At 38.8% G+C, this 22,575-nt stretch overlaps 1 protein-coding gene across 1 annotated transcript in view; it reads left to right on the forward strand.

Annotated features, from left to right (window-relative positions):
- Positions 1 to 22,575, forward strand: part of GPC6 (glypican 6) — a 1,373,797-nt gene that overhangs the window by 300,364 nt on the left and 1,050,858 nt on the right. The window contains exon 2 of the mRNA XM_073664138.1: positions 12,669 to 12,827. Within this exon, the coding sequence (XP_073520239.1) occupies positions 12,669 to 12,827 (159 nt within the window). The remainder of the gene's footprint in view (positions 1 to 12,668; positions 12,828 to 22,575) is intronic.

Below are 22,575 nucleotides of genomic sequence, written 5' to 3' on the forward strand. Positions count from 1 at the left end.
TTGATGAGCGCTTTAAGGGCTCATACCCATCACCATAAAAAAGGTCCAATATCTTTCCTGAAAAGTGGGATGAGTGTCATGCAATTGTCATGTGATTTTCATGTGAGTACACTGCGATTTTTCTTACATAGCATATGAATGACATCCGATTGACATGGGAATGCGATTCGATTGCAATTTGATATTAACATGAACTTTTAAAAAGAGCAATTACAAATAGTTTTCCTTGTAAATATTCTTATATATATATATATATATATATATATATATCTATATATATATATATATTTATATATAGATATATATATATCTATATATATATATATACCCTGTGTGCAGAATTATTAGGCAAGTTGTATTTTAAAGGATTATTTTTATTATTGATCAACAAATATGATCTCAATCAACCGAAAAGACTCATAAATATCCAAGCTTAATATTTTTGGAAGTTAGAGTGGTTTTTTGTTAGATTTGGCTATCTTAGGAGGATATCTGTTTATGCAGGTAACTATTACTGTGCAGAATTATTAGGCAACTTAATAAAAACCAAATATAATCCCATCTCACTTGTTTATTTTCACCAGGTAAACCAATATCAGTGCACAAAATTTAGAAATAAACATTTCTGACATGCAAAAACAAAGACCAAAAAAATTAGTGATCAATATAGCCACCTTTCTTTATGATGACACTCAACAGCCTTCCATCCATAGATTCTGTCAGTTGCTTGATCTGTTTTCGATCACCATTGCGTGCAGCAGCCACCACAGCCTCCCAGACACTGTTCCGAGAGGTGTACTGTTTTCCCTCCCTGTAGATCTCACATTTTATAATGGACCACAGATTCTCCATGGGGTTCAGATTAGGTGAACAAGGGCACCATGTCATTATTTTTTCTTCTTTTAGACCTTTACTGGCCAGCCACACAGTGGAGTAGTTGGATGCATGTGATGGAGCATTGTCCTGCATGAAAATCATGTTTTTCTTTAACAATACCAACTTCTTCTTGTACCACTGCTTGAAGAAGTTGTCTTCCAGAAACTATTAGTAGGTCTGGGAGTTGAGCTTCACTCCATCTCAACCTGAAAAGGTCCCACAAGTTCATCTTTGATGATACCAGCCCATACCAGTACCCCACCTCCACCTTGCTAGCTTCTGAGTCGGAGTGGAGCTTTCTGCCCTTTATTGATCCAGCCTCTAGCCCATCCATCTGGCCCATCAAGTGTCACGCTCATTTCATCAGTCCATAAAACCTTTGAAAAATCAGTCTTAAGATATTTCTTGACCCATTCTTGACGTTTTATCTTATGTTTCTTGTTCAAAGGTGGTCATTTTTCAGCCTTCCTTACCTTGGCCATGTCCCTGAGTATCGCACACCTTGTGGTTTTTGATACTCCAGTAACGTTAGAGCTCTGAAATATGGTAAATCTGGTGGCGAATGGCATCTTGGCAGCTTCATACTTGATTTTCCTCAATTTATGGGCAGTTATTTTGCGCCTTTTTTGGCCAACACGCTTCTTGCGACCCTGTTGACTATTTGCCATGAAACGCTTGATTGTTCGATGATCACGCTTTAAAAGTTTGGAAATTTCAAAACTGCTGCATCCCTCTGCAAGACATCTCACAATTTTGGACTTTTCAGAGCCCCTCAAATCTCTCTTCTGACCCATTTTGCCAAAGGAAAGGAAGTTGCCTAATAATTAAGCACACCTTATATAGAGTGTTGATGTCATTAGTCAACACCCCTCCTCATTACAGAGATGCATATCACCAGATTTACTTACTTGGTAGTTGGCTCTCAAGCGTATGTAGCTTGGAGTAGGACAACATGTATAAAAAGTATCAAAGTGATCAAAATACGCATTTGCCTAATAATTCTGCACGCGCTGTATATACAGTATAGACCAAAAGTTTGGACACACCTTCTCATTTAAAGATTTTTCTGTATTTTCATGGCTATGAAAATTGTACAGTCACACTGAAGGCATCAAAACTATGAATTAACACATGTGGAATTATATACTTAACAAAAAAGTGTGAAACAACTGGAAATATTTCTTATATTCTAGGTTCTTCAAAGTAGCTACCTTTTGCTTTGATGACTGCTTTGCACACTCTTGGCATTCTTTTGATTAGCTTCAAGAGGAAGTGACCGGAAATGGTCTTCCAACAATCTTGAAGGAGTTCCCAGAGATGCTTAGCTTTTGTTGGCCCTTTTGCCTTCACTCTGCGGTCCAGCTCACCCAAAACCATCTCGATTGGGTTCAGATCTGGTGACTGTGGAGGCCAGGTCATCTGGAGTAGCACCCCATCACTCTCCTTCTTGGTCAAATAGCCCTTACACAGCCTGGAGGTGTGTTTGGGGTCATTGTCCTGTTGAAAAATAAATGATGGTCCAACTAAACGCAAACCTGATGGAATAGCATGCTGCTGCAAGATGCTGTGGTAGCCATGCTGGTTCAGTATGCCTTCAATTTTTAATAAATTCCCAACAGTGTCACAAGCAAAGCACCCCCACACCATCAAACCTCCTCCTCCATGCTTCACGGTGGGAACCAGGCATGTAGAGTCCATCCGTTCAACTTTTCTGCGTCGCACAAAGACACGGTGGTTGGAACTAAAGATCTCAAATTTGGACTCATCAGACCAAAGCACAGATTTCCACTGGTCTAATGTCCATTCCTTGTGCTCTTTAGCCCAAACACGTCTCTTCTGCTTGTTGCCTGTCCTTAGCAGTGGTTTCCTAGCAGTTATTTTACCATGAAGGCCTGCTGCACAAAGTCTCCTCTTAACAGTTGTTGTAGAGATGTGTCTGCTGCTAGAACTCTGTGTGGCATTGACCTGGTCTCTAATCTGAGCTGCTGTTAACCTGCGATTTCTGAGGCTGGTGACTCGGATAAACTTATCCTCAGAAGCAGAGTTGACTCTTGGTCTTCCTTTCCATGTGAGCCAATTTCTTTGTAGCTCTTGATGGTTTTTGCAACTGCACTTGGGGACACTTTCAAAGTTTGCCCAATTTTTCGGACTGACTTACCTTCATTTCTTAAAGTAATGATGGCCACTCATTTTTCTTTACTTAGCTGCTTTTTTCTTGCCAAAATACAAATTCTAACAGTCTATTCAGTAGGACTAATAGCTGTGTATCCACCTGACTTCTGCACAACACAACTGATGATCCCAGCCCCATTTATAAGGCAAGAAATCCCACTTATTAAATCTGACAGGGCACACCTGTGAAGTGAAAACCATTTCCGGTGACTACCTCTTGAAGTTTATCAAGAGAATGCCAAGAGTGTGTAAAGCAGTCAACAAAGCAAAAGGTTTCTACTTTGAAGAACCTAGAATATAAGACATATTTTCAGTTGTTTCACACTTTTTTGTTAAGTATATAATTCCACATGTGTTAATTCATAGTTTTGATGCCTTCACTGTGAATGTACAGTTTTCATAGTCATGTAAATACAGAAAAATCTTTAAATGAGAAGGTGTGTCCAAACTTTTGGTCTGTACTGTATATGTATATATATTTATATATACATATATATATACATATATATAGACAGATAGATAGATAGATAGATAGATACAGAAAGATAGATAGATATACAGTGGTGTGAAAAAGTATTTGCCCTCTTCCTGATTTCTTATTCTTTTGCATATTTGTCACACTTAAAAATTTCAGATCACAAAACAAATTTAAATATTAGACTAAGATACAAAAGTAAACACAAAATGCAGTTTTTAAATGAAGTTCACCTCTGAATGGCTTAAGAAAAAAAATTAAGCTTTTGGAGTGGCCTAGTCAAAGTCCTGACCTTAATACGATTGAGATGCTGTGGCATGACCTTAAAAAAGCGGTTCATGCTTCGAAACTCTCCAATGTGGCTATAGGACAACAATTTTGCAAAGATAAATGGGCCAAAATTCTTCCAGAGCATTGTAAAAGACACATTGTCAGTTATCGCTAACGCTTGATTGCAGCTGTTGCTGCTAAGGGTGGCGCAACCAGTTATCAAGTTTAGGGGGCAATCACTTTTTCACACAGGGCCCTGTAGGTTTGGATTTCTTTTTCCCTTAATAATAAAGACCTTCATTTAAATACTGCATTCTGTTTTTACTTGTGTTATTTTTGTCTAATATTTAAATTTGTTTTGTAATCTGAATCACTTAAGTGTGACAAACATGCAAAAGGATAAGAAATTAAGAAGGTGAAAAATGCTTTTTCACACCACTGTAAATATGTGAGTGAGATATATAATCACTGCTTTGCTTTTATAGCTTACTGTACATGTAATTTAGTAATAAATAATTAAAAAATGGAGTGGGATCCCCTGAAATTTTATTAACCAGCAGAGGGAAAGCAGACTGCTGGGGGTTGATGAATTCTCTATGTCATTTAAAGCTAGCTTTCTAGTTTTCTAATAAAACAATCTTATTTACAGATATAGATAGATGATAATAAGGAAATATGTCAGTGAGATATAGTTAAATGCAGAAGTTTACATACACTATAGGAAAAGACACATTTGCATGTTTTTCTCAATATCTGATATGCAATCAGGATAAACCTTTCCTGTTTTAGGTCAATTAGGATTACCATAATTTTTTATATTTGCCAAATGCCAGAATAATGAGAGAGAATGTTTTAAGGCATTTTTATTTCTTACTGAAAAGTCAAAAGTTTACATAGATTTCATTAGTATTTGGTACCATTGCCCTTAAACTGAATGACTTGGGATATCCTTCCACAAGCTTCTCACAATAGTTGGTCAGAATTTGGGCCCATTCCTCCTGACAAAACTGGTGTTACTGATCCAGGTGTGTAGGTCGCCTTGCTCGCACCTGCCTTTTCAGCTTTGCCCATAAATTTTCAATAGGATGGAGATCAGAGCTTTGTGATGGCCACTCCAAAACATTGACTTTGTTATCCTTAAGCCACTTTGGTACCATTTTGGCAGTATGCTTTGGATCATTGTCCATTTGGAAGAACCATTTCCACCCAAGCATTAACTTCCTGGCTGATTTATTGAGATGTTGCTTCAGTATTGCCACATAATCTTCTTTTCTCATGATGCCATCTATTTTGTGAAGGGCACCAGCCCCTCCTGCAGCAAAACAACCCCACAACATGATGCTTTCACCCCTGTGTTTCACAGTTGGGATGTTATTTTTAGGCTTTCAAGCTTCTCCCTTTTTCTTCCAAAAATGATGGTCATTATGCCCAAAAAGTTCAATTTTAGTTTCATCATACCACAGGACATGTCTCCAAAAATTAAGGTCTTTGTTTCTGTGTGCATTTGAATACATTATTCTGGCTTTTTTATGTTTCTTTTGGAGTAATGGCTTCTTCCTGGCAGAGTGGCCTTTCAGCCCATGTTGATACAGTAATCGTTTCACTGTGGATATTGACACAATCTTACCAGCTTCCACCATTATCTTTTCAAGGTCTTTTGCTTTTGTCCTTGGGTTGATATGCACATGCCACACCATACACATTCATCTCTGGGACATAGAACCCATCTCCTTCCTGAGCGGTTTGATGTCTGGACATTCCCATCTTGTTTATAATTGTGTATAATTGTTTGTACAGATGAACGAGGCACCTTCAGGTATCTTGAAATTGTACCCAATGTTGAGCCAGATTTGTTCAAATCCACAATTCTCTTCCTGAAATCTTGGCAGATTTCTTTAGACTTCCCCATGATTCTACACAAAGAAGCAGTGTGTTTCAGGTGTGCATTAAAATACATCCACAGGTGTGTCTCTGATTAACTCGGATGTTGCCAAAAAACCTATCAGAAGCTTCCAAACACATGACAGCATCATATGGGCAATCCAGAATTGTTTAAAGGTATGCTAATCTTAGTATAAGTAATAAAAATGCCTTAAAATATTCTGTCTCTTTTATTATTCTGGCATTTGGAAAATATTAAAAATTATGGTACTCCTAATTGACCTAAAACGGGAAAGGTTTAGTCTGATTTCATGCCAGATATTGAGAAAAACGTGCATATGCAACATATTGTATAGTGTATGTAAACTTCTGGTTTCAACTGTATATAGAATCAATTCTTTGTGTGTGTAGTAATGATGAGCGAGCATGCTCGCCACTGCTGGGTACTCGCCCAAACTTCTCAGTACTCGAGATGCTCGGAGCTCGCCGAGTACTTGCGCGATGCTCGGGCGGGAGCTTGGGTCCCCGTCCTGCATGTTTGGCGCTATTTAGAGCACCAATCATAAAGGGATTGTCTGCCACTCACTGTAATGTCATAGCCATGGTGGTTGTGACGTTACAGTGATTGCCCAAATCAATGGGAACAGTGCTCATAGTGAAACATGAAAAGTTGGCAATTCAGCAGCGGCATACACCGGTAGCCGACAATTTAGAACAGAAGGAATAGAGCATCACACATACATTAAATAGATAGAAACATGTCAGTAACATATATAAGTACATTGACAGTGTTGGTTACTGTACTTGTTATTTAGTGTTAAAATAAAGGATTTATTAAAAAAAAAATAATAGTGTTTTCATGCATCCGTCTCTTTAAAAAAGCCGGCCGGCAATTCATCAGCGGCACACATCGGTACCCGACAATTTAGAACAGAAAGAATAGAGCTTCATACATAGATTAGATAGATATAAACTTGTCAGTCACATATATAATAAGTACAATGACAGTATTGGCAACTGTACTTGTCATTTAGTGTTAAAATAATGGATTTGCAAAAAAAAAAATTGGCGTGGGGTTCCCCTTAATTTTAGTCTTTAGCGGATGTTAAGCAGATGGCTGGGGCACATATTTGAAGCCTGGGAAGGGGGCAATACCCACGGAGCTTCCCAGGCTACTAATATCAGCCCCAAGCTGAATACCTAGCCTTTACTAGCTATTAAAATGGGGGACCCAAAAAAAAATGACGTGGGGTCCCCCCTAATTTAATAGCTAGCAAAGGCTAGGCAGACCGCTGGGGGCTGATATTAATAACCCACTAAGGGTGCCATGAATATTGGCCCCCTCCCAGACTAGAAACACCAGCCATCAGCCGCCCCAGAAATGGCGCATCCATAGGATGCGCCAATTCTGGCACTTAGCCTCGCTCTTCCCACTGCCCTGTAGGGTTGGGGTTGATGTCAGCTTATAATTCCAGCTGACATCAAGCCCAGTTTAGTAATGGAGAGGCGTCTATAAGACACCCCCATTACTAACCCAATAGTGAAAGTTAAAAAAAAAAACATAAACACCCAGAATTAAGTCCTTTAATTGAAATAAAGACACAATTCTTTATTGTTCTAAATTAAACTCTACCTACCATCACGCCCATTCCAGCTGAAGCCAACAATCTCCTGCAATAAAAGTAAAATAATAAACCAACCTCATCCTTACCTTTCCATGGTTCCCAGAACGGCTTCAGCTCTGCTACATTGACATGACAGGCTGCCATGCATCTTGCCATGCTGCAGACACTGAGAAGCTCCTCAGTGAAGCCACTCAGTGTCTGGCTGTGACGGCATCCAGATGAGCCGAGTTCATGTCCAATGAACTCAGCTCACCTCATGCACGTCACTGACAGCGTGGGAGAATTCTCCTGCGCATACAGTGCCGGCAAATGATGTCACCACTTGAGCAGGAGAATTCTCCCATGCTGGGATGGCATTGAGATGGCAGGCTGGATGGTAGCAGAACGATGCCATCTAGCATGCCATCCTTCAGAGACACTGCAGAGCGCAAGCATGCCTGCGCTCCTCAAAAGAACATTTTTATGAGAAAAATTTGATTTTTTATTTTCACGGCCCTACATTATAATTTTCTGTGAATCACCTAGGTTCAAGTTGCTCATCGCACATCTTGTTAAGCTCATTGGAGGGTCTAGTTTCCAAAGTGTGGTCATCTGTGGGTGGTTTCCACTGTTTAGAAACATCAGGGGCTCTCCAAACTCTAATCCACTAATGATTCCGACAAATTTTTGCATTAAAAATCTCAAATGGCGCTACTTCCCTTTCGAGCCCTACTATGCGCCCAAACAGCATGCTCATGAGAATTTGCACAATACCCTTGTGAAAATAAAAAAAATTGGGTGAAAAGTAAAATTTTTGTGAAAAAAAGTTAAATGTTAAATTTTTCCTTCCACATTCCATTAATTCCTGTGAAGCACCTGAAGGGTTAATAAACTTCTTGAATGTGGTTTTGCTGGACCTTGAGGGGTGAAGTTTTTAGAATGGTGTCACTTTTGGGTATTTTTTGTCTTATAGGCCCCTCAAAGGCACTTCAAATGTGATGTGGTCCCTAAATAAAATGTTTTTTTAAATTTTGTTGTAAAAATGAGAAATCACTGGTCTACTTTTAACCCTTCTAACTTCCTAACAAGAAAAAAATATGTTTCAAAAATTGAGCTGATTTAACCCCTTTAAAGCCCATGACGTACTAATACGCATCAGTGCCCTGGGCTTTAAAAGCCTGACCGGTATTAGTACGTCATCGCGATCGTGCGCGCACACAGGCTGTGCGGGCGCGATTGCCGCCGGGTGTCAGCTGATTGTCACAGCTGACATCCGGTACTATGTGCAGGGAGCGGTCCCTCACCGCTCCCAGCACATTAACCTCCGCAATGCTGCGATCGAAGTCAATCGCAGCATTGCGGAGGCAAGGGGAGGTGATCGCAGATACTCACCTCCTCTTCCAGCGCTGTGTGCCGTGGCTTCCCGGGTGTTGCCATGACGACCTGATGTTGTCATGACAACATCCGGGTCACCAGACAGCACTGACTGCCTGCATGGCACAGGGATGGTGCTCCATCCCTATGCTGTGCAGGCGATCAGAATAAAAAAGTGAAAGTCCCATAGTGGGACAAAGTAAAAAAGTAAAACAACTCCCAAAAAAGTGAAAAAAAAAAAAAAAATTGTAAAAATGTAAAAAAAAAAATAAAAAAAATAATCCACTAAAAATAAAAATATAATGTACCCATCAATAAATATTATTAAGAAAAAAAAACAAACAAACAATAAAAGTACATATATTTGGTATCACTGCGTCCGTAACGACCTGGCCTATAAAACTGTTCCACTAGTTAACCCCTTCAGTGAATACGGTAAAAAAAAACAAAGAAAAAAACAATGATTTATCATCATACCGCCAAACAAAAAATGGAATAACACGTGATCAAAAAGACGAATATAAATAAAAATGGTATCGCTGAAAGCGTCATCTCGTCCCGCAAAAAGCAAGCCACCATTCAGCTCCATCATCCAAAAAATCAAAAAGTTACAGCTCTCAGAATAAAGCGATGCAAAAGAATAATTTTTTCTATAAAATAGCTTTCATTGTGTAAAAGCGCCAAAACATAAAAAACGATATAAATGTGGTACCGCTGTAAACATACTGACCCGAAGAATAAAGCTACCTTATCAATTTTACCACACCGGGAGCAGAATAAAAAAATGTAAAAAAACACAATTCCTGAATTGTTGGTTTTTATTTATTCTGCCTCCCAAAAATAGGAATAGAAAGCGATCAAAAAATGTCACGTGCCTGAAAATGGCACCAATAAAAACGTCAACTCATCCCGCAAAAAACTAGCCGTCATACGACTCTGTCGGCCAATATATGGCGATGCAAAACTAGATTTTACAAAATATGTCTTTTCATAAAAATCCGATATGATTCTGGTATCTCTGTAATCGCACCGACCCGAAGAATAAAGTAATCTCATCACTTATACCGCACGAGGAACGGCGTAAAAAATAAACGCTAGGGCTGGGGTTGGGGTTGTGCTAATGTTAGGGTTGGGGTTGTTGTTTTTTTCAAAAGTAAAAAAAAAGAAAAAAAAAAAGGATGACGATATGGCGACAAGTGTTGAGCGCAAGTGCTCGCTGCTTGAGTTTGCATCGGGTGCTCGGGTATGCACTGAGTATCGCGGGTGCTCGAGTCTCCTCCCCATATTCTTCGCAGCCAAAAAAACCTCGCGCTGATTGCCGGCCATGCGATCCCCGCATGTTTTTTTGGGGGTGTCTAATAACCGTGAAACATGCGGGCGGGGACTCGAGCATTTCACTTGAGCCGATTTTCCATTCAATTTGTTAGCGGACACCATGACTCGTTTGGAGAGCCCCTGATGTGCCTAAACAGTGGAGCTCCCCCACAAGTGACCCCATTTTGGAAACTAGACCCCCCAAGGCACCAATCTAGATGCATAATGAGCACTTGGAACCCTCAGGTGCTTCACAAATTGATTCGTAAAAATGAAAAAGTGGAAAAAAAAATACTTTTTCATTTTTACGAATCAATTTGTGAAGCACCTAGGGGTTCCAAGTTCTCACTATGCATATAGATAGGTGCCTTGGGAGGTCTAGTTTCCAAAATGGGGTCACTTGTGGGGGGTTTCCACTGTTTAGGCACATCAGGGGCTCTCCAAATGCAACATAGCGTCCGCTAATTATTCAAGCAAATTTTACAATCAAAAAGTCAAATGGCGCTCCTTCCCTTCCGTGCACCCAAACAGTGTTTTTTCCCCACATGGGGTATCTTCGTGCCCAGGGGAAATTGCACAACAAATTTTGGAGTCCATTTTTTCCTGTTACCCCTGCGAAGATAAAAAAAAATTGTGAAAAAAGTTAAATGTTAATTTTTTTCTTCCACATTCCAAAAATTCCTGTGAAGCACCTGAAGGGTAAATAAAAGTTCTTGAATGTGGTTTTGAGCACCTTGAGGGGTGCAGTTTTTAGAATGGTGTAACTTTTGGGTATTTTCTGTCATAAAGACCTCTCAAAGTGACTTCAAATGTGATGTGGTCCCTAAAATGATGGCTTTGTAAATTTTGTTGGAAAAATGAGAAATCGCTGGTCAACTTTTAACCCTTATAGCTCCCTAACAAAAAAATTTTGGTTCCAAAATTGTGCTGATGTAAAGTAGACATGTGGGAAATGTTATTTATTAACTATTTTGTGTGACATATCTCTCTGATTTAAGGGCATAAAAATTAAAATTTTGAAAATTGCTAAATTTTCAAAATTTTCGCCAAATTTCCTATTTTTTCACAAATAAACGCAAGTGATATCGAAGAAATTTTACCACAATCATGAAGTACAATATGTCATGAAAAAACAATCTCAGAATCAGGGGAATACGTTGAAGCGTTCCAGAGTAATTACTTCATAAACTGACAGTGGTCAGAATTGAAAAAATTGTGCCGGTCACGAAGGCAAAAACAGACTCTGGCGCGAAGTGGTTAACGTGCAAACCACCCTCGGGGGTAAAGGGGTTAAAGTAGACATGTGGGAAATGTGATTTATTAACTATTTTGTGTAATATAACTCTGGTTTAAGGGCAAAAAAATAAAAAGTTTGAAAATTGTAAAATTTCCGATTTTTTCTACAAATAAACTCAAAAACAATCTCAGAATCATTGGGATCCATTGATGCATTCCAGAGTTATTAACTCATAAATTGACACTGGTCAGAATTATAAAATTTAGCCTGGTCATGAAGGTGAAAACAGGCTCGGGGGTGAATGGGTTAAAAGGTGAATGGGTTAAAAGATCCGTAGCATCATCACTATAAATATAGTCACAGTCTTCTTTAAAAATCAATAGTTATATCTGTCAAAATGCAATAAAGCAAATATGAAAAAAAAATCAATCTTATGATCTTGAAGGGCAAAATGTACTTGGGTCTTAAGCGTTAAAGTTACAAACCTCACTTACTAAAACCAGACATTTCTTTAAAAATTAAAATATGACACAAAATAATATATAAGTGAACAATAAGTAATATAGGAAAATGAAAGCGGTGGAGTTTCAAAAAAACGTGTTTATTGCTGTATATCCAGTATCGATGTAAAACTTTTATGCCCGAATTTTTTTGTAATTTTTGGGCATAAAAGTATTTACATCAATTTTTTTGGCTAACACGGTACCACAATATATTGTTTTATTGTACATCAAGTATATTCAGTATGAAAAAACAAATGCAGCAATTCAAAAAGATGCTTAGTGACTCAAATGGAAATTGTCCAAGGGTACGATTTTCTGTTACTATTCTCTATTAGGCATTATTTGTATGTGCTTGCCTTCTACTCAACCTCTATGAATGATTCACAAGGACAGCTGGGTCAAAGAGTGTTGAAAACCAATGGTCCCTGTGGGAAGCCCAATAACAGAGAAATTAACCAATTATCAGTCATATTTGCAGAACTTCAATTTTTTAATTGATCTTTCCTACATGTTTTTCCTTCTTTATAGCTATGGTTTATAGATGTTTGTGAAGTATTTCCATTTCATTTGTAACTGTAAAGTACACAAGCTTATTGTCAAAAAGATCTGTTTATTCTGTCAATATAGTCGCATTTCAGCATCCGTATTATGGCATACCATTGGGATCATCCTAAACCAGGACACTAGGATGATCTAAATTCAGTTCAGCATTACCAGGAGAGTTCAAATGTTGAACAGGTGCTAAAATTCAGCCCAAGACATTATAGAAACAGCCTAAAATGCAACATAATTTATCAACCTCTAAAACAACTACATAAATACAATATTATGAAATAATAATATTTTTATGGTTCTGCTGTTATAATGCATGTGTAACAAAAATGACAATGCCATAAATAAAATGAACATATGAACTTCAGGCTTTTCTATACTTAAATTTCTGTGTTTTTTTTTTCTGGCAGGGGAGCATCTTCGTGTATGTCCTCAGGAATATACATGCTGCACAACTAAAATGGAAAATAAACTTAGTCAACAAAGTAAATTGGAGTTTGAGAATCTAGTCCAAGAAACAAGTCATTTTGTCCGCACCACCTTTATATTGTGGCATCGAAAGTTTGATGGTAAGAGGATTTTGTCCGAAAAATAATTTTCTATAAGACACAAATTTATCTCTGCTTTAATGAAGCACAACATTTTAGTAAGCATTTTGGGGAATTTCATTGAGTATTTCATTATTAAACATTACAATTGATGGATGGGTAGTGTTGCTTTTTTGTTGTCCTTATTAATCATATGATTCACTTCTCATGAGTAGAGATGAGCGGTGTTCGACTAGAACTGTTCGCCAATCTCAAATTCGAGCTGTTTTGGGTGGTGTTCGAGTTGTTCGACGAACCCGAACGATTTGCAAAAAATTCGGCTGTTCGAGGTTATGTTCGATAACTGTTCGTGCACCAAAAGCGTGTCCTGCATGTCTGGCGCTATTTAGAGCACCAATCATGCAGGGATTGTCTGCCACTCACTGTAATGCCACAGCCATGGTGGTTGTGGTATTACAGTGATTGCCCAAATCGATGGGAACAGTGCTCACAGTGAAACATGAAAAGCCGGCAATTCAGCAGCGGCATACACCGGTACCCGACAATTTAGAACCGAAAGAATAGAGCTTCACACATAGATTAGATAGATAGAAACATGTCAGTCACATATATATGAAGTACAGTGACAGTGTTGCTTACTGTACTTGTCATTTAGTGTAAAGGATTTATCAAAAAAAATAATAGTGTTTTCATGCACCGTCTCTTTAAAAAAGCCGGCTGGCAATTCAGCATCTGTACCCGACAATTTAGAATAGAAGGAATAGAGAATCACACATAGATTAGATAGATAGAAACATGTCAGCCACATATATACGAAGTACAGTGACAGTGTTGCTTACTGTACTTGTCATTTAGTGTAAAGGATTTATTAAAAAATATAATAGTGTTTTCGTGCACCGTCTCTTTAAAAAAGCCGGCCGGCAATTCAACAGCGGTACCCGACAATTTATAACAGACAGAATAGAGCTTCACACATAGATTAGATAGATAGAAACATGTCAGTCACATATATATGAAGTACTGTGACAGTGTTGCTTACTGTACTTATCATTTACTGCAAAGGATTTATTAAAAAAAATAATAGTGTTTTCATGCACCGTCTCTTTAAAAAAGCCGGCCGGCAATTCAGCATCTGTACCCGACAATATATAACAGAAAGAATAGAGAATCACACATAGATTAGGTAGATAGAAACATGTCAGTCACATATATATGAAGTACTGTGACAGTGTTGCTTACTGTACTTGTCATTTACTGCAAAGGATTTATTAAAAAAAATAATAGTGTTTTCATGCACCGTCTCTTTAAAAAAGCCGGCCGGCAATTCAGCATCTGTACCCGACAATTTATAACAGACAGAATAGAGCTTCACACATAGATTAGATAGATAGAAACATGTCAGTCACATATATAATAAGTACAGTGACAGTGTTGGTTACTGTACTTGTCATTTAGTATTAAAATAAAGGATTTATTATTAAAAAAAAATTGGCGTGGGGTTCCCCGTAATTTTAGTCTCTAGCGGAGGTTAAGCAGATTGCTGGGGCAGATGTTTGAAGCCTGGGAAGGGGGTAATACCCACGGACCTTCCCAGGCTACTAATATCAGCCCCCAGCTGAATACCTAGCCTTTACTAGCTATTAAAATGGAGGACACCCCCCCCAAAAAAATGACGTGGGGTCCCCCTAATTTAATAGCTAGCAAAGGCTAGGCAGACAGCTGGGGGCTGATATTAATAGCCCAGGAAGGGGGCCATGAATATTGGCCCCCTCCCAGGCTAGAAACACCAGCCGTCAGCCGCCCCAGAAATGGCGCATCCATAGGATGCGCCAATTCTGGCACTTAGCCTCGCTCTTCCACGCTGCCCTGGTGCGGTGGCAGGGGGTAATAGGTTTGGGGTTGATGTCAGCTTATAATGCCAGCTGACATCAAGCCCAGGTTAGTAATGGAGAGGCGTCTATAAGACACCCCCATTACTAACCCCATAGTCAAAGTTAAAAGAAAACACAAACACCCAGAATAAAGTCCTTTAATACTTATTATATATGTGACTGACATGTTTCTATCTATCTAATCTATGTGTGAAGCTCTATTCTGTCTGTTATAAATTGTCGGGTACAGATGCTGAATTGCCGGCCGGCTTTTTTAAAGAGACGGTGCACGAAAACACTATTATATTTTTTAATAAATCCTTTACACTAAATGACAAGTACAGTAAGCAACACTGTCACTGTACTTCATATATATGTGACTGACATGTTTCTATCTATCTAATCTATGTGTGAAGCTCTATTCATTCATGTCTAAATTGTCGGGTACCCGTGTATGCCGCTGCTGAATTGCCGGCCGGCTTTTTTATAGAAAGCGTCTTCTGAGCAGTTTGTCAGCTTTTGGACACCTTTGAAGGTGTTTTCTATGTGTTCCTATGTGTTTTTGTTTGCCTGCCATTGGTTTTAACGGTGTTCGACGGTGTTCTAAGGTGTTCGACGAACAGTTCGACGAACAGTTCCTCGAACATCCCGGTGTTCGACGAACCGAACCGAACCCGAACACTACGGGGGTGGCTCAACACTACTCATGAGATTCTGGATTCTCAACCAAATTCTCCACTAGAAATAAAGTTTCACATTACTGGAAATTCCTGGTTAAAAAGATTTTTTTTACGAAATATGGCAATTCAGTACTATTGATAAGGGGTTGTTTAGAGCCGACGTTAAAAGTATACATATTAGAGACTTGCATGAGCCATAGAGTTGTTAATGTAGCTGATGTTGTACTGTTTATAAGGAGATAACAATTAGTGATGAGCGAGCATGCTCGCCACTGCTCGGTACTCGCCCGAGCATCTCAGTACTCGAGATGCTCGGAGCTCACCGAGTACTTTCGCAATGCTCGGGCGGGAGCTTGGGTCCCCGTCCTGCATGTTTGGCATTATTTAGAGCGCCAATCAACATGGAGGGATTGTCTGCCATTCACTATAATGCCGCAGCCATGTTGGTTGTGGAATTACAGTGATTGCCCAAATCGATGGGAACAGTGCTCAGTGAAACATGAAAGGCCGGCAATTCATCAGCGGCATACAGTTATATCATCGGTACCTGACAATTTAGAACAGAAAGAATAGAGCATCACACATAGATTAGATAGATAGAAACATGTCAGTCACATATATAATAAGTACAGTGACAGTGTTGGTTACTGTACTTGTCATTTAGTGTTAAAATAAAGGATTTATTTTAAAAAAAAATGGCGTGGGGTTCCCCGTAATTTTAGTCTCTAGCGGAGGTTAAGCAGACGACTGGGGCAGATGTTTGAAGCCTGGGAAGGGGGTAATACCCACAGAGCTTCCCAGGCTACTAATATCAGCCCCCAGCTGAATACCTAGCCTTTTCTAGCTATTAAAATGGGGGACCCAAAAAAAAATGACAAGGGGTCCCCCTATTTTAATAGCTAGCAAAGGCTAGGCAGACAGCTGGGGGCTGATATTAATAGCCCAGGAAGGGTGCCATGAATATTGGCCCCCTCCCAGACTAGAAACACCAGCCCTCAGCCGCCCCAGAAATGACACATCCATAGGATGTGCTAATTCTGGAACTTAGCCTCGCTCTTCCCACTGCCCTGTAGCGGTGGCCGTGGGGTAATAGGGCTGAGGTTGATGTCAGCTTATAATGCCAGCTGACATCAAGCCCATGTTAGGAATCGGGAGGAATTTATAAGACGCCCCCATTACTAACCCCACAGTGAAAGTGAAAAAAAACACCAACACCCAGAATAAAATCTTTTAAATGAAATAAACACACAATACTTTAATATTCTAAATTAAACTCTACCTACCATTACGCCCATTCCAGCTGAAGCCAATGTCTCCGCAATAAAAGTAAAATAATTAATTAACCTCATCCTTACCTTTCCATGGTTACAACGACGGCTTCAGCTCTGCTACATTGAGATGGCAGGCTGGATAGTAGCAGAATGCTGCCATCCTGCTTGCCATTCCGCAGAGACACTGAGAAGCGCAAGGTTGCTTGCGCTCCTCAGGGTTTCGCTGTGACCGGCATCCAGATGAACTCGGCTCACCTCATGCACGTCACTGACAGAGTGGGAGAATTTTCCTGCACATGCGATACCAGCAAATGACGTCACCGCATGAGCAGGAGAATTCTCCCACGCTACTTAATGGTAAGTAGAGTATAATTTAGAATATTAAAGTATTGTGTGTTTATTTCAATTAAAAGATTTTATTCTGGCGTGATGGTGTTTTTTTTCACTTTCACTATGGGGTTAGTAATCTTATAGACACCTCCCCATTAATAACCTGGGCTTGATGTCAGCTGGCATTATAAGCTGACATCAACCCCAGCCCTATTACCCCACTTCCACTGCTACAGGGCAGTGGGAAGAGCAAGGCTAAGTTCCAGAATTGGCACATCCTATGGATGTGCCACTTCTGGGGCGGCTGACGGCTGGTGTTTCTAGCCTGGGAGGGGGCCAATATTCATGGCACCCTTCCTGGGCTATTAATATCAGCCCCCAGCTGTCTGCCTAGCCTTTACTAGCTATTAAAATAGGGGGACCTCGTGTCATTTTTTTTGAGTCCCCCATTTTAATAGCTGGTAAAGGCTAGGTATTCAGCTGGGGGCTGATATTAGTAGCCTGGGAAGCTCTGTGGGTATTACCCCCTTCCCAGGCTTCAAACATCTGCCCCAGCAATCTGCTTAACCTCCGCTAGAGACTAAAATTACGGGGAACCCCACGCCAATTTTTTAAGTAAATCCTTTATTTTAACACTAAATGACAAGTACAGTAACCAACACTGTCACTGTACTTATTATACTGTATATGTGACTGACATGTTTCTATCTATCCAATCTATGTGTGATGCTCTATTCTTTCTGTTCTAAATTGTCAGGTACCGATGTTATAACTGTATGCGGCTGCTGAATTGCCGGCTTTTTTAAAGCGACGGGTGCATGAAAATCGGAGGGCACTAGAGTGTTCCGAGTGCCCTGCTATGTTTTTCATGCACCCTACTATATACCCTGCCTGCCTGTCTGCCTATATATTCTACCTGACTGCCTGACATGTTTCATTGAGCACTGTTCCCATCGATTTGGGCAATTTTTGACCTTCTGCAGACCGCAGGGGGGGGACCGCCAGAAAAATGCTCGAGTTTCCCATAGACTTACATTGGGCTTGTTGCTCAGGTCGAGCACCCGAGTATCACCATGTGCTTGGCCCGAGCTTCGAGCACCCGAGCATTTTAGTGCTCGATCAATAACAATCTTTACAACCTGAAATTCATTATTAAGCAAATACTTTTCACAGCTTAGAGGTTTATGCCACTTTTACCAATCTAAGCAATCCTCAGTTGTTTGACTGGTCTCATGTGACTGTTCACAGAGTTGCTGTGATCACTAGATTTCTGTGATCTGTAGAATAAACATCTTTACTTTTGTGGGTGCAAATAAATAGAAACAATTTAAAAAAAGCATCGGACAACTTCTTTAATTTATAGTGGCTCACTGTACTTCTCCAAAATCTCCTTTTCAACAAGATAATATACATAAAATAACATTCCAAATTATGTTTGTTTATGATCACACTTTGCATTGTAGAAGCCTGTAGTTACTGTACCAAAAAGCTCTATAGTATAATTGTGCTCAGACAGTTAAAAGGTTGGAGACTTAGACCCTGCTCCATGAATATCTGAACTTTTACGAGAAAATGTGGAGAATTCTTCATTTTTTTCTGTCTCGTTAAAAAAGCTAAACAAAAAAGCACATTTTTTTATTTATTTTTTTCTAGCGAATTTTATACAAATGGTTTTACTTTTCACCTATAACAAGATGTAGCTGGTAAAAGCTTCATTGATCCAAAAACAGCATTAAAATGGTCAAAAATGCCTAAAAAATCCTTTCTGTAGTCTACCTTTTGTCTGCTGATTTACAAACAATATCTGGCTGTAGATGTTTTGCAAATTTGTTAAAAATACTCTGTGTGAAACTGCTCTAATAGAGGAGAATTAAGTTATAGGAGACTTATCACAATATGTTAAAATTGGCCAGTTTTTGCTTTTATGTTATTACTGCTGCTTCTTTGAGTATTTGATTTTTTTTTTAATTATCCCATACTGTTACAGAGATATAGGCCTTTTTATTTAGTGCACCCAATTACTAATTGTTATAGTCATATAAGGGAATTTGACAGCAGGTTTGCAATGTAATCTGAGAGCAGCATGATGTAGGAGCAGAGATCCTGATTCCTGAGATGTATCATTTACTAGGCTGTGTTAAAATCAGTGTTTTATTAGCAGCAGATTATCACTAGACGTCTACCTGTCTTGTACCTCCTGGTCTAACCACACCCCACCACTGATTAGCAACTTTCCGTCAATATACGGTGCACACAAAAAGCTGCCAATCAGTGGTGTGGACAGGGTTATACATAGCTTAGCATTATGAGCTCTGCTTGATCTGTAGCAGAGAAGACTGTTATTCTATCACAACTGAGCCGCTAGTAAGCTAAGTGATACATCACTGGAATCAGGATTTCTATCTCTACATCATGCTGCTAGCAGATTGCATAGAAAAAAAACCTGCTGATAGATTCTCTTAAACTAGGTAGCATTGAACTAGAACTGTATGGTGTATTTTTAAAAAAAAAATACTCAGGGCTGTAGCGAAAATAGACTAAGAACAAAAAGTGGCCACTTTTGACCTGATGACAGGTCTTCTTTACATGTAGACTATTAGGGCGTGTGCAGATGACCGGATTTTCGATCTTAGTGCGATCAAATAAAACAATGAATCGCTTTTGGACCAATGTTATGCTATGGGACCGGCCACATTTCTGATTTTTGGACACAGTCTATCCGAGGAAAAAAATCTCAGCATGCACGATTTGCATCTGATATTCAGATCACGTTCGGCCATACAAATCAATGAGTCCATGGAAAAAATCGGACTGCACTCGGATGACATCTGATTGCAGTCCAATTTAGATGGACAGATAGAATGGAGAAGATGTAGAAATGTTTTTTTTCCATCTTCTCATCTGAGAAAATTGGATCACACTGTGATCACAATGTTATCAGTGTGATTAGCATAATTTTACCAATATTCCAGGATGAGAGAAAAATAGTCATGTGAACCTTGCTTTACATCAACTCTCATACATGACCTACAATCCTGGTCATAGCCCTAGATGTATTTGAAGATGTTTAATTCATATTGAGAATGCTGAAATGGTACCTGCGAATACTTAGATGGGCTCTTTATATGATGGAATAAAATATATGTTATCAGCAGCATGCATGTGATTTTAATGTAGTGCTCAAACTATCCAAATGATGGAAACTGGATGGAAGTATGCTATGCTTAGTAATAGATACATTTATTTTGGTGAATATGGAATGCATAGTCTCTAATTCTGAAAAATGCATTGAAATCTCACAAGAGCTAATTTACACATTGGGTAAAAACTATAATTGACAGCTATATTGAGTGATCGTAATGTTTCTGTTTGTAGTCGTTTTTTCTGTAATAAATTAAACCAATACAAATCAAAATTTCCTTCAAGATTGTTTTTCAGTGCTGGAACAGAAGAAAGTAAACATCATATATCCGTTATATAATAAATTGTCATTACACCATGTGGAGTGATTTTACCTCCTAAGAGATATAAGACTCACAAATCAAAAACTTTTATGGAGAGAAACAATAAAATTCTCTTTTGAACATAAAATTGATTCTTGCTGCTCATAATGTAAAAAAATGCTGCTTAATGCTTAGAAAGTGCATATTAGCCTACCGCTGAATGGATCTTTATTATTGGCCTGCACAGAATGGGAATAATTTATTTTCCAGAAAAAAAGAGCATTAAATTGTTGCCACAAATTTGTGACAGTAATTTGTAATCACAGGGGAGTTTATTCAACCTTGCAATTAAGCCTGAAAGCTGGAACTGGCTTCTTGTTCTTTCACAGATTAGGTTTATTGAAAATCACAATCTAGTGATTTTTTTCTTGCTATGCTTAAAAGGGGAAACTATCATTAAATAGCGTTAAAAGGTTATATAAAATGAAAAGAAACACAAACACAAAGGAACTTTTATTTTATGTTTACAAGGATATAAATCATTTCTTTAAGAGGATTTCCACCCACAAGTTAAAATTAGATTGTCATTATCAAATCATAAAATAACATAGTAACCAAAGATTAGCAATAATTATGTTTCACTTACTTACAGTAGCCATTTTTGCAAAGCGACAAGAGGAAGCAGAGCCATATTGGTGGACTGATCATAACAAATTATGCTGACAAAATAATAATACAGCAACATTTGGTATATTAGAAGGACTTTAGGTTATAAGTTTGATTTTTCTTTTTCTTCAAAAGCAGTGCCGGCCTTATCTATGTGCTGTTTTTGGTATTTCAACTCATACAATTAAATGGGGATAAACTGTAATAACAATCATACATCAATGAAATTAGCATGATCAAAGCTTTGCATATGATAAATAAATCACAATTGAAAAAACAACAACTTGTGCTTACTAAAGACATAACCAAACAATGGTGAATAGATAAATTTGGTAGTCACTAGTGATGATCGTGCATGCTCGTTGCTCGAGATTTACAAGCATGCTCAGGCTATTATCTTCAGCATGCTCGGGCTTTAAGTTTTCGTCGCTCCTTGAACATGATTTGATGATTTGTGACTGTTTGACAGCTTTAATACATGTGAGGAATGCCTGTTTTTCCAGCATTCCTCACATGTATTAAAGCTGTCAAACAGTCGCAAATCATGTTCACGGAGCGCCGAAAACTTAAAGCCCAAGCACTGAAGATAATAGGTGCTCGCCCGAGCATGCTCGTAAATCTCGAGCAACGAGCATGCTCGATCAACACTAGTAGTCATCATCTGGATCTAGTTCTTCAGTTATTTCATATTAAACAATATGTTGCCGTATTCCAAAGAACCCCTGATGGTAAATTTAGTAATGTGCAGAATTTACTGCTGTCACTTGCAACAAAACACTGTCCTTGAAATAGGACTTACCTTCATTAAAGGGCAATCATTTAGGTGTCACCCCAGTAAGGTGCTTAGTAGGGATGAGTAGGGATGTTTGGGTTTGTTGGGTTCAATCAAACTTTAGTCCAAAGTTCGGTTCGGGTACCAAAACTCTACACGAACTTGAAGCCAAACCCGAACCCCATAGCAGTCAATGGGGACTAGAATTCTAGTGCTGTAAAATGGTCATAGTAATGGCTAGGAGGCTTTAAAAGTCTCTCTCTTTCCTCAGCATCCAAACTCCCAACACGGTGTTCGGAGTTCAGCACCGGACACAGTTTTCGGAGTTCAGCACCAGACACCGTGTTCGGAGTTCGGGTTCGCTCATCTATAATGCTAAGCTCTTCAATGACCATAAAATCCATTCCTATACAGTTGACTAGGTACTCCTCACTGTACTTGTTCTAGCAACAAAAGTCCTTCAATATATAACAACATATGGTGGCCAATATAGAAGAATGATTAAGGACATAGATTTACATGACGAATACCATGTTCACCTAATCACCAGTGTTTGTTCATGTTTTTAGTATTCATATGCTTTTGTTTTTTTTACTTTTATTGATTCACTTGTAATTTTACTCTGTATGAATAAAATGGGCAGTCTTAATTACACTGTTGTCTTTGACCAGTGATTGGCATTGCATTTCATTCCCTTTATCTTGTATGGATCTGAGCTGCTGTTCCAGATACAGTC

This window comes from Phyllobates terribilis, unplaced genomic scaffold, assembly GCF_046119375.1.
Source record: "Phyllobates terribilis strain yellow unplaced genomic scaffold, ASM4611937v1 Scaffold_2__4_contigs__length_985480577, whole genome shotgun sequence".
Taxonomy (NCBI): domain Eukaryota; kingdom Metazoa; phylum Chordata; class Amphibia; order Anura; family Dendrobatidae; genus Phyllobates; species Phyllobates terribilis.